The following is an 18,690-nucleotide window of genomic DNA, read 5'->3' as shown; positions in this document are numbered from 1 at the left end:
TTGAGGAATAAATCTTCTGTAGAAATTTATAATTCCCAAAAATCTTCTAAGTTGTTTGACTGTTTTGGGTTTATTGAAATCTTCAATGACTTTGACTTTTTCTTCTGTTGGACGAATTCCTTTTAGAGAAACATTGTGGCCAACAAAATTCACCTCAGGCTTAGCGAAGTTGCATTTACTGAGATTCAATGTTAATCCAAATTGTTGCAATCTTTCAAAAACTATTCTGAGATGTTGTAGATGTTCCTCTTTAGAGCGCGATGCAATTAATATGTCATCCAGATAGACGAAACAGAATTCTAGACCACGTAGAACGGCGTGCATAAATCTCTGGAATGTTTGCGCTGCGTTACGAAGTCCAAAAGTCATCAAAGGAAATTCGAACAGTCCGAATGGTGTACTAATAGCTGTTTTTTCTATATCTGCTGGTTCCATGGGAATTTGATGATAAGCTCGATGAAGATCTAATGTGGAATATATAGTGCAACCTTCTAATTGGTGTGTAAAATCATGCAGGTGTGGTATAGGATATCTATCCGGTAATGTAGCTGCATTTAAAGCACGATAGTCTCCGCACGGTCTCCATTCGCCATTTTTTTTCTTGACCAGATGTAATGGACTAGACCAAGGGCTGCTTGATGGTCGACATATGCCACGCTCAAGCATGTAGTCAAATTCTGCTTTGGCGATTTTTAGTTTCTCTGGAGCCAATCTACGCACTCTAGATGTTATGGGTGGGCCTTTTGTAACAATAGCATGAGTGACATTATGGTTTAAGTTAACTTTATTCAGTTCTATTTTTTCTGAAGATAAGTTTTTGAATTCTTGCAGTAGAGAATGAATATCTGGATCTAGATTATTACTATCGAGGGGTGTTAAAAATGAAGATGGTCCTTTGATTATTTTAGTTGAGACTGTCAATGATGTTAAAGGATCAAGCAAACGTTTTTGTTTAATGTCTACCAAAAGTCCATGTGCCTTAAGAAAATCTGCGCCAATTATTGGCTTTGAGACGTCTGCTATGATGAAATTCCATTTGAAACGTCTTCTCAAGCCTAAATCTAAACTGATAAGTTGCTTGCCGTAAGTTTTGATTGAACTTGAATTTGCAGCATAAAGTTTAAAATCAGATGGGAACAGTTTGTTGGGTTTTGGCGGTGGAATTACAGACACGTCAGCCCCAGTGTCAATAAGATAGTGCCTTTTGCTTGACTTGTCAAAAAGAAAGAGGCGGCAATTTGGATGGCCGTAGTCGTTGGCCTCTTCAATCGACTGGCCCGTTAGTTTTCCGAAGTATTTGTTGGTTTTTGAAATTGGCAAGGTTTAACACAGCGATGTGCCTTGTTTCCAAATTTAAAATGGTACCAACATAACTTATAACGAGAAGATTGGGATCTCGAACGGCTACGGTCTCGAGCTGTTACAGATTTATCTTGAGATCTACTCCTTGTAATGAATGTATCAAATTTCTTAGTTAATTCTGCAATACTAATCTCCAATGAATTAAATTTTTCGTTACTAATGTTATTATGCTCGAAAGTTTTACGGGATACTTTATCAACTGTGCATAACTCTGTTGAGCTAAATATACCAATAATTTTGTCTGCCATCTCTGCCATTTTATCCAAAGAATCAGAGCTAATAGATAATATAGCTTGAACCTGTTGTGGTAGCCTCTGTAGCCAAAGTGATTTTAACAATTCCTTAGAAATGGAATTTTCAGCCAAACCTTTCATTTGTCGCAACAAGTCAGATGGACGCTTATCGCCAAGATTAAGTGTAGTCAACACCTTTTTTAACCTGGCTTCTTCAGAATCTGTCAATCTACTTAACAATGCATTTTTTAAGGCGTCGTATTTTCCATTCATTGGCGGGTTTAACAAAATATCCTCAACGGAATCTAAGACATTTTCGTCTAATGAGGCAACGACAATGTTATACTTAGTTAAATCACGAGTAATATTGCCGTTAGCAAACTGTGCTTCAAGTTGTAAGAACCATAACTTAGGTTTATGTCGCCAAAAAATTGGTGGTTTAACTGCCACTTTGTTTACTTCTAAATTCACATTATCTTGAGTTGATGAATTTAAATTATCGTTTGTGCTTTCCTCCATGTTTAATATAAAGATAATTATAAAATAATGGTAATGCACAAACCTTTCTTTTATCCAAATAAAATCTTCGCACTGTTAAACTAATCACGTCCTGAGGTCACCAGTTGTAAGGGAAGGTTTTCTATCTTCCTACTATGTGCGATTTTGGATAAATAAAAACGAAGTAAATTGGAGACATCACAACATTTAATATACACAGTTATTTACAAGTTAATATAAAATATATAAATCCATTAATACTTTTACATCCCAATGTCTGGAACGTCAATATAGTAATTATTATTATTGAGTTGTCTTAGCAACGTTGTTTTTATTTTTCATAAAACCAAATATAAATGCTTGTTATGTTATTGCTCTTGCGCACCACAAGTAAACCTAAACAATGATTGGAATAACTTCATGATTTTATAAATAATTTTGGCAACTTGGTTTATGTATTCATCAATCAATCAATCAATTTTCTTTTTATTTACAGTTGTTGTTTACTCACATGGCTGATATTTAAGATTTAATTTATAAAAAATGACTTATTAACTTGCCCTGAAATTATTAGATTTCGGTACAAAGTTATTATATGCCATAATGTTTGTTTGCATTCGTCCTAGAAATGTTAAAATTTGTAAATATCTTCTCGCAATTTCTGATGATAATTTCTTCAAATCACCTAAACCTTCAACGAGACATATTTCTGTTTTATATAAAGATAATATAAATACGCATATATTAGGTAATAGTTTTTTATAAATTCAGAAAGTTACAAATATTTTTGTCGTTGATTATTCTTTTATTTATTTAATAATCCCTTTTTATTTTCAGAAAATAAAAGAACTTCTTTATTATTACCTCATCAAACATTATTCACATCATCCGTTAATAGTGCTAGAGATTATTATAAAATTTTAGGAGTGCCACGAAATGCTAGTGCTAAAGATATAAAAAAAGCTTACTATGAGGTGAGTTTATTGGAGAATGCTTTTAATGTTCGTATATATCAACTAAAATTTTTCGAAATTGTATTCTTCATGATTGTACTTCATACGAAATTAAAACTTCGTTTGCAAGTCTTATATTAATGATAGAAATTACAATAAAAACCTGGAATTGGATTAAATCTAAAAAATTGCACAAAAGTTGGTTTACTATACAAAAAATAAACAGTATTGTGTATTTAAGGAAAGGAAATATAATTGGATTACTGATTAAGTCTGTCAAAAATACGGATAAAAATAGCTAAAAATGCTGCTAATTTGTTGTTTTACCGAAATTAAATAATTTTTCATGCACATATGTACAAATGTAAAAATTTTGAGATGTGTGTTTGACTTCTATAGCAATTATAAGCTCCCTCTACTATCTGTGCTTAACCTTTTACTTATGGCGTTCCATGTTGTACCATCACCTGTGATCCAACATGTTGTACAAGCCGTAAGCAAAAGGTTAAAATGACTATTTTACAAAAGTTGAAGTTGGATCTATATTTCTTTTTTCTTCTCTAATTACACTATGTATTTAATTAATTCATATTTTTCAATACAGACAAATTAATTAAGGAATAAAAATGGAAGAATATTTACTAAAATGGTCATAAAAGATTTGAAGAGTAAAAAGATTTATGAAAATTGTAATGCATATTATCTAAAATGAATCATAGTATTGTTGCTGTTGTTGTATATTTTTAATCTTTAAATAAGAAACCATATATATAATGATATTTTAATTACAGTTAGCTAAAAAAAATCATCCAGATATAAATAAAGGAGATCCTCAAGCAGAATCAAAATTCCAAGAGGTTTCTGAAGCTTATGAGGTAAAATTGGTTCTGTGATATATTTTCTTTTAAATTTCAAATTATAGTAGAACCCTGATTATCTAACACCTAATTATACAACACTTTTTGATTATGTAAAATTTTTTCCATCAAGAATTAAAAGCATTTTAATCATTATTACAGCTGAAATTATCCAATTATTGTTGTGACAATGAATCCAAAATCCGGAAATATGAAGAGGACAATTAAACAAAAATAAAAAAACTTTTAAATTATTTGTTTTTTTGTGATCTTGTGTCATTATTTATTTTAGAAAACTAAAAAACTGGTGGCTGCTTATTTTGAGTAATTTAACTTGTAATTATTGTGTATTCTAAAAAGATACCCTTTAAGATTATCCCTAATAATTTTCACCCTTAGATCATCCACTATTCTTTTATTGCATATTGTTGTGTGCGTTTAGTTATCTTATTAGCATACATGGAAATGTTACTCTAAAAAGTAAAGTGTAAAGTAAAGCATAATGTAAAAAGTATAGGGCAAAGCAAAGTGTAAAGTAAATAAGGAACATATAATAAAACGTAAGGTTGTAAAATGAAGTTAAACATAAAATGTGTAGTAAAAAAAGTATCGAATATAGCTTACAGTATTTAAAAAAAGTAAATTCTGCGTGTGCGTAATTTAAAATAAAGTAAAGCATAAATTATAAAGTAAAGTATAATGTAATGTAACATAAAGTATAATGTAACATAAAGTATAATGTAAAGTTAAAGGGCAGAGTATAAAGTAAATCCTAACATATAAAATAAAGTGTAAAATATAAAGTTTCATGTAAAATATTATAATTAAAATTTAAAATAAATAAATAAATATTTTTTCATCCCGACGCAAGAAAAAAATATTATCTTAATCTAGGGATGTAACGAATATTCAACCAGTATTTGGGGTTCCCAATATTCAGTTAGCTGAATATTTGGTAATGTATTATTTGGGAAAATAATTTTTTGCTGAAGATTTTTTTTGGAGAAATTTAAAAAGATTAATCTAAAATTGTACTTTTTACTATATGTTATTAGAAATAGTTTTTATACATATTTGTTAAGTTCTGAAGCTAGTTAGTTTATGTTCTGAAAGACACGTTGAAAAGCGGAATTTGAAGAAAAGTGAAGCAAGTTATCTAATGGTGCATTTCTAATAGACTTACTTCTTTTATTGTCCCTTTTTTTATATGATAAGACAGGTAACTGGTAACATAGAAAATTGTGATTTTTTAACGTTAAAAGTTATATTTCAGAAATAAGAAGAAGAAAAAAATTTTCTGTTTCTCTTTTGATTTTTTTTATTAACTTTTCTTTTTATCAGTGTTTTTATTACAGCAGCATTTTTGTAATGAATTATCTAATGAACATTATTTTTTATAGCAACTTTTTTCTAAAATTTTTTTCTAGCTTTTTCTTTTCCAAAAAACTTGTGTTTTTATAGACATTTTTATTATGACGAGGCAATTAAGAGTGTTTCTATTAGACTTTAATTTTCACTTTTTCTTGAAAATATGCCAATTGGAAAACTGAAATGTTCTACTTTAAAATTTTCTTTCAAGAATTTAAATTGATTCTTATTTTTTTCTGTTTGGCCTTTGAATATAATCTTAGTTTTTCATAGGTGTTTTTAAATGATAGCTCTGCATTTTTATAAGGGTTTCTGATAGACATTATCCCTTTAAATGTCTTATGAATAATTTTTTTTCTGGAAAATATTCTTTTTAACATTAAAATTTTGTTTAAAGTATTAAGAGGTTATTTTTTTTTTAACTTTACAACTTAAGTTTTTTTTTATAACTGTTGGACAGTTTTTTTTTCTTAAATATTTCTAATTATTATAATATCTTTATTATCTTAAACATTTCTATAAAAGTTTTTTTCCCCTTTACTCCATATAGCTAAGTCTCGGTTATTTTTCAATAAGGACTAAACTTATTTCAATATAAGAAATAGGTAATATTTATTGATTTTTTTTTTTTTTTTTTAAATGTTGCTATTCAGCAGTTTTTTTTTTTTTTTTTTTTTTTTTTTTGCTGAATATTCGGGCTAAATCACATATCTAGTTTAATCCTAAGAAGGAAAAAAATGTGTGTTCAATTCGAAAAGATTAAAAAAAAATTGTTCAATCCAATCCATGTGCTTAATTTTTCTAATCCCAGCCCAGTAAAGGTGGAATTGTAAGTCTTTTGTTCACCTCTTGGTTCTTAGCAAGGACTATAAATGTAAAATAGCCGGAATTTATTGTTCCTTATAATGAATAAAAAATTAAGCAAAATTTCTTTTAACAATGTAAATATTAAAGAACAATTACCTGCAAATCAGTTGTTATTTTTATTTTAAAAAAACCTGCTTTTTTTTTCTAAGGGCTTTTTCAACAGGAAAAAAAAAAACTGCAAGTTTTTTTTTGCTAGGGTAAAATAGTAGCAATCCTGACTTGTTCTCATCCTTTTTTTTTTAACCTCATGGCCCTTCCTATTGCTTCTGGTATCACATATTTTATTCTCTCTATTTTGTATTAAATAAATTTGTTAAATTTTTTTTTAAATTCCAGTTTCTACACATAGCGTTTATTAGTTTTTTAAAGCTATTAAGATGTTTCTTTTAGGTGTTAAGTGATGAAGGCAAGAGGCAGCAATATGATAATTTTGGAACTACTGGTGATTATGCTGGATCCGGGCCCACTGGTGGGTTTCAAGGTTTTTCATCATCTATGGATCCTGAAGAACTATTCAGAAATATATTCAAAGGCTTTAGTGGAGGTTTTCAAGAATCAGATTTTGCTAATTCCCAATTTGGATTTGGATCTCAGGAAGTAAGATTAGTATTTTATTTATCATAAATGTTATAATTTTTATTGATGATTGTAACACTGAAATCAATTTTGCTATTTAAATAATAAATTTGCTTTATATATATGTATGTAAGTTTTAATTCATTAAAATTGTTATGCATATTATTTATGCCAAAACTATGTTTGAGAAATTTATTTCCAGTTTATTTTAACTTAATGTTTTTTTCCCCTTAATTTTAAGCTTAAGTTATTTTTAGATTTTTTTTTAAAGAGAAGTTTTTGTTATAGTCATTATTTATATTTATGAGTCTTAACTAGGCTGGGAGACATTAGTAGAATTTTATTAATATGATACTTTGTGTGTATACAATAGCTAGTTGTGTAACAGCGTTTCCTTTTTTGGAAAATAATGATTAAAATTTAGTTTGTATGAAGTGCACAAGTTGAATCAATATGTCTGGAAGAGATAATAATTATAGGGTATGCGTAAATTTACTTTCTTTTGTATGTATTCTTCACATTATCAGCATCAATTCTGCTCTGATTTCCATAGCAATTAGGAAATAAAAAGGATTTAACGTAGACAATATTGTTTGTACCTATCATTTGCTGTTCAAATTTCAGAGGGCAAAGTGCTTATTGAAAATGTTTGTATAAAAGTTAAAAACTCCTAACTTTTAAGATAAAATTATATTTATTTAGAGTGTAGATAGAAATCCAACTACAGTCGAACCCCGCTATAGTGAACCGTCTGCGGACTCAGTAATGTGTCCACTATAACCGATGGTTCACTATATCCAAATTTTTTGAAGAATATTTTTTGCATAAGACAGTTGAATGATTGAAAATTGGCTTTGCAATTTTGCATAAGTTATTTAAAAATTTTTTAACTAATTAACAGATAATAAAGCAAAAATTGATGGAAAAAGTAATTACGTCGCTAAATATTAGTTTTATTTTCACTTTTTATGAAAAAAAATTTTGATTTTTGATTGAACACAATTTGATTACAAATTGAGTTCATCAATTTTCTTATCTACAATGTGCAAAGAATGCAAGATTTTTACATTTTGAACAAGATTTCGAACCATCTTAACAAAGCATCTTCTACGTTTTCTCTTTCAGCTCCACGCAGTTTTTTCGATGAAACAATGTTTTTGTCGTATTCCGCAAGAATTGCACTTCGATTTTTCCAAATGTTTGAAACTGTAGATTTTGACAAGGAAAATTCCTTACACAGTGTCAATTGATTGGTTCCATCATCAATACGCTTTACAATTTTAACTTTGTCCTCTATCGAAAACGCTTTTCTCTTACCATTTTCACTGCTTTTGAAATAAAAATCTTGTCTGAAATAGATAATGTAAGAATATGAAGAGAGCAGCTGTAGAATGAGTTAAATTGTTGACCTTCTTGATTGTTAAGGGGTGATTTGTAAAGAATATGGTTTGAACAGATAAGAAAATTCCAAAAATTCAGCAGGTGGCCAAGTTAACTAGTTGTAGAGCAAGCTTGGGGAAAAGAGATAAAGAGAGGCTTGGCAGGGAGGGAGGAGTATAAGATAAATGATCTGTTTGACATTTATTACAGTATAGTTAAAAGTGATAAGCATAAAGGAGAGTAATATGACACATTTTATAGGAATGCATTCATTTTCAGTCCCAACACCTACAAGTTTAAAGATGGAGGACTGAAAAAGATATTTAAAGAAATGAAATTTGAGTCCACTATAACCGAGTTTCCAAGTTCTAAGCTGTTCACTATAAGCGTTAAAAATAACATTATTTAAATAGGAATACGGACGGGACCGCTAAAAAAGTTCACTATATCCGAGTGTTCACTATATCCCAGGTTCACTATAGCGGGGTTCGACTGTATAAAGAAGAAATATATATAGTGTAAATATATATGTTTTTTATAACCAACATTGAACAATTGAGCTATTAATTTTACGAGTATCATTGTTCCACCTTGTAGCCTTGCAATTTTGAACCCAATCCAAAAAACAAAACAACTCCTGATTCAAGCATTGGCACAAACTAGCCTAGTGTAAATATATTTTATTTTATAACTGATTTGAACAGCTGACCCTTTTTTGGATTTGTGACCATCAATGCTGTTCCATTCCATATCTTTAAATTTTGTATTAACCCAGAAAATAAGGTAACTTCTGGATCAAGCATTGGGACAAACTAGTCTTGGACGATGACTTTTTGATGGAACCTACCCAATTTTGCATTACACGAAGAGAAAAACCATGGAAACTTTACATAATTAGCCTGACATCAAGGACCTATAGAACGTCTATCACTGAGGATATTTTATGACGTTACTGTGGTCGGTGCAAGCGACAAGAATAATTTTTATCGACTAATCATCAGTGGGATTCAGACCTGGATCACCTCATTGGAATGCGAGCACTCTATCCTTGAGTCATAGTGTAAGTATCACAAAATATCACTGTGGGTTTCCCCAAAGTACTCTTTTAATTGCACTAAAATAAAATATTAATATGAACCCGTTAACCAGCTGTCTAATAGACAGTTGTTGAACTCCAATTTTGTATTACATGAACCCTCATCTCATCTAATCACCTCATTGGAATGTGAGCACTCTATCCTTGAGTCATAGTGTAAGTATCGAAAAATATCACTGTGGGTTTCCCCAAAGTACTCTTTTAATTGCACTAAAATAAAATAAAATTTTAATATGAACCCGTGAACCAGCTGTCTAATAGACAGTTGTTGAACTCCCGTTGGATCAAAGTTTTTAAAGTCATATCCAATTTGATTTATCCCAAATTTGCTGTACTTTTTTGTAAGTAAATACTGTGATTTGAAAAATTGTGTGATCCCTAGACTCAATAAAGAAATATAATTCTTGTCATTGACCAGTTTGTTTTCTTCTGAAAGATTTAGTTAATTTAAATTTATGTGAATAATTTATTTATTTTATTAAATGTACTATTCTTTTACTGATTTCTTATGCTTCAGAATTTTTTTCAGGTATCCATGAATTTGACGTTTGAGCAAGCCGCCCGTGGTGTAAATAAAGATATAAATATCAGTATATCTGATACTTGCCCAACTTGTAACGGATCTCGTTGCCAACCAGGTAGCAAGCCAGTGAAATGCACCAATTGTAATGGCACCGGAATGGTATAAACTTTAACTGTTAATATTTAGAATTGTTTTCTCTTAGTGTTAAAATTATAATGAAATAAATTTGACTTATTTGTTTTATGTAATGCTTAGGAATCTGTTTCAACTGGACCATTTCTCATGAAGACAACTTGTCGTCGGTGTCATGGGACAAAATTTATGATTAGCGATCCATGCAGGACATGTGAAGGAAAAGGAACTACGGTTCAGAGAAAGAAAGTTACCGTACCTGTGCCTGCAGGTAAAATAAAACGTGTTTGACATTTAAATTTTTAGTTACCATCAGTGAAATACTCAAATAAAAAGTAGCAATATATTATTTTTCCCTCATAAGGAATAAGGTAAGAGAAGTCATTTGTCAATGACGAAAAATCAAACAATCACTCTGAACATTTTTTGAAGTCAAAAATGCTTTTTAAACTTTTTCTACTTGAAACCCTTAGTCTATAGGTTTAGTGATACTTGCCCCATCCCAAGTCTAACCCAATTTGGTGAATTGGTTGTTCAAGAAACTAAGAAATAATTCAGTAACACCCCAAAATTGCTTTTTTTTCTTGCTCCATTTAATTATATTTTTATTTATCTGAATTGCAAAAATATCTCAACTTATAAGTATTGTTTGATACAATTTTCATGAAATTTCCAAATTTATTGCCATCTTATTTATTTTTATAAGAAAGATAGAATTAAAATTTAATTTGCATTAAAAATTTTAAAGTCCAAAAAAATTTATATGTTTTGAGCTCTCAAAAATAAGCGTCCATTCTCAAGACTCACTAGGTGCAAATGAAGAAAACAAAACTAGTTAGAAACTGAAAACTTTAAAGTTGCCAAGGAGCAAAGGAAAATAATTACAGGTTTAAAAACAAGACTAGAAAATTGTGATAGCCAAGAGAGACAAATCAAGAGATGCATTTTCACACACTATATAGAAATGGTAAGGAACTCATATTCTTAACTAGGCTATCAGTATTCATATGAATGAAACATCATTCTACAGCTTCAAAATGAGATGAAGTGAGAGGAGTGGAAAAAATAATTTTTTTGGCAACTGTATATTTTCTGTTTTAAATCTGCTTTGGTTTCCTTATTCACATCTAGCAAGTCTTGAGAAATTGTATCTATTTTTGAGCACTTTTTTTCATCATTATAATTTTTGAAGCAAATAAAAATTATCAAATATTTCTTGCAAGTTAATCTGCAATTTGTAATCACGCCCTCATATACATTTAATATAATGAGTGTAAATGTGCATTGACAGTAAAAATATATTTTCTACAGGATAGATTTTTTGTTAAAAATGATGTAAAATATATCTATATATGTGTGTGTGTGCTTAATTTGTAAAAGATATGTTGCTTAGCATTACGGATTTTATGCATCAAATTAATAATAGGTATTAATGGTATTTATTTTAGGAAAATATTATTAAATATTGAATAAAAGTTGTAATTATAATGTGTCTATTTCTAATATTGTAATCATGTAATCTAACTATTTTTTTTAAGGTGTTGAAGATGGACAAACTGTAAGAATGCAAGTATCAAAGAAAAAAGAACTATTCATTACTTTCAAGGTATATTGAGTTACAAATTTTGGGCTAAATTAGTTTTTTTTACTAAGCAAGAGTGAATTTTAAAACTTAACTTTTTGGTAATATGTTAGAAGTTATGTTCTATATATTTGTGTGTTATACTTGTGGACTGTGTTTTTAATCAAAGCAACAGCTATGCTCAACTATATATGACATGCTATATACGATTCAATAAATAAAACTAGTTTAATTATTATTTAGCTTAATGAAATTAAAATTGATAAAAAGGGTGAGATGTCTTTTGTAATAATGCAGAGTGTAATCACAGTTCAGTAAGTATCATTAATAATGGAGAGGCACTAAATAAACAGAAAGACAAAGATATTATAGAAAAAACTTTCTCTAACATTTCTGTACTTTTTTTTCCCTCTAACATTCCATTCTTTGACTTTTTTTTTAATTATAATTATTTTTTGACTTATTTATTTGTCCTTTTCATGCTTTCTTTATTATAATACTTTATGGAAGATAATTCTGTATTTAAATTCTAATTGCAATGAAATCAATGTTTATCACCTGAGCATTAGTCCCGTTTTTTCCAAACTTACAGCAGCAGAAAAATGATTTTCTCCATGTTATTTAATAAGAAAGTAATACATAGCAAGAAAATTTTAGTATAATTTCTATTACAGGCTTAATGCCTGGAGGGCTAAATTAGACTTAAAAGTTATTTTAAAACGTTTTCTGATTTAGCAGCCAAAAATGGCGTTTTGTTTTATTTATACTTGTTATACTCAGTTGTTCTTTAAAAATAAATGTTTCTTTTGTTTTGTATTATTTTTTTTTAGTAGTTTTGACTTAATTTAGTAGGATTTCAAATATGAAAAGTATTCTTTCTTCTACCTCTCATTTTCATCATAATAATTTGTTAAAACTTGTTATGATGAAAGATTGCTTGATAATATTTCTTAAAAATTGTTATTTTACCTCCTGAAGTTAGAAATGCTCTAGTTTCTGTGTAAAGTTAGAAGTCATTGAATCATTGACTGACAATCCTATGTATTTTGAAAGTTAGAAGCAAAATACATAGGATTGTCAGTCAATGAAGAAAAAACTGAATGGGCGTAACAAACAGAATCACAAATCTGCAACCACTGAAAATTAATGAATATAAGTTTGAACAAGTAGCTCAATTTAAATATTTAGGCACAATAGTAAATAATAATAATGACATAAAAATTGAAATCAAAAATAGAATTAACATGGTAAACAGATGTTATCATGGATTGAGAAACCAGTTCAAATCTAAATACATAAATTGTGAAACAGAAATAAAGTTGTACAAGAGGCAAAGCAGATGAGAGAGACTGATGATTTTCGAGAGAAAAATGGTAAGAAAATTTTTTGGTGCGGTAAGAGAAAACAGAACCTGGAGAATTCATTATAACCATGAATTACAAACAAAATACAAAGAACCTGACATTGTAGAAATGATAAAAGTTTCTCAAATAAAGGTGACTAGGAAATGTATTTTGATATAGCAATAATAATCCTGCTAAAAAATTAACCTTCCAAACACTAGAGGGAAAAATAATAAGACCTAGAAGAAGATTGTTAAATAGAGTGGAGAAGTGGTTAAAGGGTTTGTGAGTTAACAGGTGAGAAACATAGCATTAGATAGATCTAGTGGGGTGAACTGACTGAGATGGCCTTGTCCGCTTACCGGCTGTAACGTCTAAGAAGACGTTAGAAATACTCAAATTTCTAAACATGCTTTTCTAAGAAAAATGAGTTAGCAGAGCAAAAATGTGCTGGTTAAAGAGCAGTTTTCTACATAAAAGACTGTTTAAGGGTTAAATATAACAGTTGAAGAAAGAGTGATGACTTAAACTTTTTTGCTATGAATTGTATTTTCCTTCTTGTGATTAGATTTTTTTTTTATTTTTTACCCGATACAGAAAACGTTTTTTGTTAGTCCATTATAAAATACCTTGTAGATATCAATGAATTTTCTTGATAAGGATAAATTATAATGCCAAATGCAGTTAGAAAATTAGTCATGAAGTTATAACTATATAGACATAAATATAATTGTGAAGTATTAAACATGGTTTAACTTTTTGCAGGGCTTATAAATTTGAACAAAGCTTTTGGCAAGAGTCGCCACTAGGACATGTTATCACATGCTTTTCAAAATGAAGTATTCTGTATTTTTAAAAATTTTCTTTTTTGCAATTTTTCAAATTTAAACGGGTTTTTTAAAAACTGTGTAGTTAAAGAGATGAAAACTATTATAATTTTTATTGTTTATGTGTTTGTCAAAAAAATAAGTGACATTTCTTATTCCACTTTCCTTAAAAAGATTACAGATTTGGTGTAAACTTTTAAGCTGAATTTATGTTTGGGGGTAAAAAAAAATAAAACAAGCTTTATTTAATTTACTTTTTGCTTTCTAAAGCTAAACACAGGGGTAATGAATGCAAGTAATTATAATGATTAAAAAGCAATTATATTTAAAAGGTTAAATAGTGGATGTGTAGAATTTTTGTTGATAATTTTAATTTGTTCTTGACAGCAAAAAAAAAAGAAAATTTATAAATAAATAAATAAAATATTTACTAACCTATATTTTTAAATATCTTTTAAGGTTTCTAGAAGTGATTATTTTAGAAGAGATGGTGCAGACGTACATACTGATGTTATTATCAGTCTGTCTCAAGCTATCTTGGGTGGCGCTATAAGAGTTAAAGGTTTATATGAGGACCTAGCATTAAAGGTATTTTCGATTTTATTCTTTTTAATCAAATATTTTTCAGTATATTTTCCTCATTTTTTGAATCCAATGCTCAGTTTTTTTTATTAATTTTTTTGTTTGGTAGATTGCACCAGGAACATCTTCCCACCAACGATTGAAATTGGAAGGCAAAGGCATTAAAAGAGTTTCTAGTTATGGTTATGGAGATCATTATGTACATATTAAAATTAAAATTCCCCAGTAAGTGTTCAATATCTTACTAAATTATGAAATAGTTTTTTTAGCTTATTTTGATAATGATTGAAATTTTAAATTTTTTTTTGTTGATATTTCATAATATTTAACTAAATGTAAAGTATTTATTTCTTAATATTTCTTCAATATCTTTCTGTACTAATTTATTGTTTGAAAAATTCACTTAGACAATTATCAACATAACAAAATCTAATTTTCAAGGTTTTATTTCTTTAAACAGCTCCAAAGGGGAAAAACAAATGTTTAAAAATCAGTTGTGTTCAAACCAAAAGCGTTTTTGGTGTATAATGTACTAGTAGTGTATAATCTATGAACACAGATTTTTTTCCCTCCATTCTGTTAGGATAAAATGTGAATCTAATTATTTTGTTTGGTTACCTTTGAAACTTTATCTATAACTTAAATACAAATAATACAATAGTTAAAAATGTCTAAAGATAACTTCGACAAATATGAAATAGATATCTCTTTAATCAAAATAGAACAGAATTGAAATACTTTAAAAAAGAGATAAATGATAATGGTATTTACTTGTAAATTATTTATATTACTTCTTTTTTTAAATTTTATGTTGATGACAACCAAAGATTTGCAGATGTTCTAAGTTAATTAAGGATCTTATATGATTTTTCTGGCAAATAAGAATGTAGCAACAAAAGTGAAAAACATTATCTTTTTATGTTACACGGATGCTTCTAAAAGAAGCATGGGTTTATCCAGAATTTCTCGTAAATGTCCTTTTTTTTTGGAATTTTAGGAGAAACAATTACTATGTATTTTCAGAAAATTATCTTGGTCAAAAATTAAGGCTCTATTTCTTGGAAATATATCTTCTGATTCTTTAAATGCATTTGTTAAAAATGCACATTTTAATGTTAATTAAAACTAGTTTTTTTTTTAATTGTTAGAATCTAAACAAAATTGAATATAAATCATGAATTTTGTGATAGTTCTTTTTAAAGTTTAGAACTTTGTTATGGCCTGTTTAAGTATTTTATGAGTGTTCCTAATTTGAGGTTTAGATTTTTATGAAGGAACTAATTTCTATCTGGATAACCTCTGTTTAGTTTTCATGAGTTAAAATGCAAAGATTGTAATTATAGTAATTATAAATTTTTGTCAGTTTTGTTTTTCAGTAAGCATAGATTTTTTTCTAAGGTTTCTGTTCGACACTTCTGTTGATGATGACAAAGTTGCACACATCAATGCAACATTTAGTAAAACATGCGTATAGCCATACTGTCTATAACAGTGTTTACCAACTGGCGGCCCGTGAACTAAAATATATTAGTTGTCATTTTTTTGCAGACAATTTTTGTAATAAATCTATATGGGTTTATTCTTTCGTTAAAAAACCCTAATTTCTTCGTTTCTGTGAAATTTAACATACCAACAGTGCAAAAAAAAAAAATTTTCTCGGGGAAAAATCTACTTATTTTAATTTGTAATTCAATACTTTTGTTTCATACAACTTGATAAAAGTCTGACAGTAATATTTAATGTTCCTTTAAACATAAAAGAGTTTGATAAAGTTGCGGCCCACCATTTGGCTTGTGTTTTTAATTGCGGTCCCCGGTAAGTTGGAAACCCCAGGCCTGTAATGATAAATCTGTTAATAACAATATTTCCTTAAGGCCCTGGTGAACTACCTATTTACTGAATGTATTTTGAACCTGCTTACAATGATAATTGCTTTTCTACTAATTCTGTCTACTATGATAATTTTCCCTTTTTAGAATGCTAATAACCCTACTTTTCAATTCTTGAAAAACGACTCCCTATTAAGTCTGAATTATGAGATAACAGAAAAGAATTTGTCTGTTTCTGCATCCTGGTGTCCAAGAAAAAAAAAAAGATTCTTTTGGTAATAGGGGATAAAGTGGGCAGTAGCTTTGAGCAGTGTCCATTTCTTGCCATGTGGGGAGGGGATAATTGTTATCTCCCACATCCTGATTTTGAGTCAAGGATCCATTTTTTTCTGTAAAGCTCTAATCTGAACAGATTCTCATTTTTGAATTTGTTTATAAGATGGATGTTTAACACATTAAAATAACAATGGCTGTATTTGTTACAAGTATAATTTTTCTAATGATTTTTTTAATTTTTACTGTAGAAAACTTAGTCAGAAGCAAAAAGCTTTGTTAATAGCATTTGCGGAGTTGGAAACTGAAACACCTGGTACGGTTGAAGGGCTTGCTGAAACCAAAGATGGTAACATATTTTATTACATTTTTCAGATAAAAATGATTTCTTTATAATTTATCTTTTGCCATGAATCTGGTAGTAGAATTTCCTGAGTTAATCTACAGCATTAACTTAAAAGATTCAAATTTTTCTGAGACTTCAACACAGCCAGAGAGACAGTTGTTGGAAAAATTTTAAAATATTAAGTAAATAAAAATTATCTCATTAAATTTTAATTTTATACTGAAAGCCTGTAAGAAAGCAAGCAGAATTTTCAGAAAATAATTGATCTAAATCCTTAATTTTAGTTTTTCTTTCATTTCATTGCTATAGTTTGTCTAAAGTAAGAACTCTCCTAGCCATTCGTCTGGACCCGTGGCGGTGACTATGGTAACGAGGTATAGCTATTTCGTATGGGGTAACTGTTTAGGACAGGTTTTGGTTTGGGTCAGCGAGAGAAAGGGAATCTTTCTCTTCAGTTTATTGTTTAGCCCTAGAGTAAAGAGACTCCCTGAAATGCGCTATTCTTGTTTCCATAGCAGCGGACGGCCTCAGACTGTGTGGCGGGGGGAGTTCTTACCGTAGACAAACTATAGGCAATTAGACAATGCTGCAAAATCTGGATTTTATTTAAAAAAAAAAAATTTAATCCTTAAATTTTTGTTTCTTTTAATATTCTAGGTAGTAAAAAAAATAATCTAAATTTTTGTAGTTGTTTATACTGTGATACTTAAATTATTGCAAGAGTTCATGCCAAATCAAGAAACAAAGGTTAGTACAGCTTAGTGAAATTGCCAGGAAATGTAACCAATTATGCGATTTCTTGTGGAGAATTACTGTCAGCAACTCACTTAATATTTATATTTTAGCAAAGTGTCTCTATTTAATTAAATTTTTAAAGGTATCTTACTTATGTTACATGTCCTTTAACAAAAAGTGAAATAAAACTGGTTCTTAGCTAAATTCTGCACCTAGACCTCAATAATCTAACATAGCACATTTTGTTTAATGAATATTACTAGACTTCTGGAGTAGCTTGGAACAATTTTTGAAATAGAAATTTAGCTTTCGAGCAGTTTTCTCAGCTAATATAACCTTGAATTTTAGAATTAAATTCAAATAAACAATGTAACTTAGCATAAAACAAAATTTGAGTTTCAATTTATTAAAATCTTGAATCTTTTTATTCTTCTGTAACTCCTAGAAATTTATTTTTAAATTTTTCCAAGTGTAATTTTTTTTAAAAACATCTCTCTTATGTCAATTAAAATAACACTTTTTTAAAAAAAAATTATCTCTCTCTCTCTTTGTCAGCAAAAAATAAAATGCTTACTTAATACTTGAATAGTCCTAAGTCAACAAAAAGAAATAAATATCAAAAATGCAAAACCATATAAGAAAATACACTATTGATTATTATCTAATATTTTTTTCAATCAGAAAGGGGCTGTATTTCTTTGTAAGCGTTCGTGCCTAATTTAAAAACCAATCTCCTAATAATCTTAAAAGAATTATATGTATCGTTTCTTTTGAAGATGCTCAAAATTGACGTTCGGCGGTAGTACTCCCTTGCAACAAGTTCAGGGTTCTTTCCCAGGACTGGGCAAGGCTGATCGGTAAGGTATTAGGTAATTACCAAGTAGGCTTGGGTACTTAACACAACCGGTTCCTTGTTTGGCTAACCACTCAACCGAAACTTCTCATGCACCCCAGAACTAAAAGTCAAGGAAATTGGAATGGGCACAGTAGGTTCTATGCTCTTCGCAGGCTGTTGCTCCCTGTTTTGAAAAGCAACCATTTTTTACCTTACTTATTGTTGTTAATTATACCAAATGTCTTTTTCTTCCATAGGCAAAATTTTGATGGGTACTGATGAATATGTTGATCAAATCAGAACAATTTTAAATAGTGATGCTGACAACGAAATAAACAATAGTAGGAAGAAAAATGGCTGAATTATAAGCAAGCAAATCCTCTAGGTTATGTATAGATAAGAATATTTTATGAAATTTTTGTTAACTCCTGTAACTATAATACCGTAATTAAAATATTAAATAAAAAAGCATTTATTTCTTTTTTTAAAGTAA

General features: G+C 28.9%; 1 protein-coding gene across 2 annotated transcripts; it reads left to right on the top strand.

Annotated features, from left to right (window-relative positions):
* The first annotated feature begins 2,533 nt into the window (after window positions 1-2,533).
* On the top strand, window positions 2,534-18,681 carry LOC107447391 (dnaJ homolog l(2)tid, mitochondrial). Of its 2 annotated transcripts, none has more exons than XM_016062301.4 (11): window positions 2,534-2,841; window positions 2,931-3,067; window positions 3,838-3,921; window positions 6,529-6,735; window positions 9,720-9,872; window positions 9,969-10,116; window positions 11,384-11,451; window positions 14,057-14,185; window positions 14,289-14,404; window positions 16,533-16,630; window positions 18,455-18,681. In XM_016062301.4, exons 1-11 carry the CDS (start codon window positions 2,697-2,699, stop codon window positions 18,556-18,558), a joined length of 1,389 nt encoding a protein of 462 aa, XP_015917787.1. In that variant the 5' UTR covers window positions 2,534-2,696; the 3' UTR covers window positions 18,559-18,681. The 2 variants fall into 2 exon arrangements, with proteins under 2 accessions (XP_015917787.1, XP_015917786.1); XM_016062300.4 differs by having other exon boundaries at window positions 2,563-2,841; window positions 9,708-9,872.
* The last annotated feature ends 9 nt before the right edge of the window (window positions 18,682-18,690 follow it).

This window comes from Parasteatoda tepidariorum, chromosome 10 (assembly GCF_982258835.1).
Source record: "Parasteatoda tepidariorum strain Cologne lab strain chromosome 10, Ptep-v5.0, whole genome shotgun sequence".
NCBI lineage: Eukaryota > Metazoa > Arthropoda > Arachnida > Araneae > Theridiidae > Parasteatoda > Parasteatoda tepidariorum.
The sequence above is the reverse complement of the archived record's forward strand: the minus strand, read 5'-3'. Positions and strand labels throughout refer to the sequence as shown.

Coding starts and splice junctions, on each gene's coding strand:
- LOC107447391 (XM_016062300.4), top strand. CDS start 2,697: ATGTTTGTTTGCATTCGTCCTAGAAATGTTAAAATTTGTAAATATCTT. Junction 6,736..9,707: donor TTGGATTTGGATCTCAGGAA/GTAAGATTAGTA, acceptor CTTATGCTTCAG/AATTTTTTTCAGGTATCCAT. Junction 14,405..16,532: donor ATTAAAATTAAAATTCCCCA/GTAAGTGTTCAA, acceptor TTTTTACTGTAG/AAAACTTAGTCAGAAGCAAA.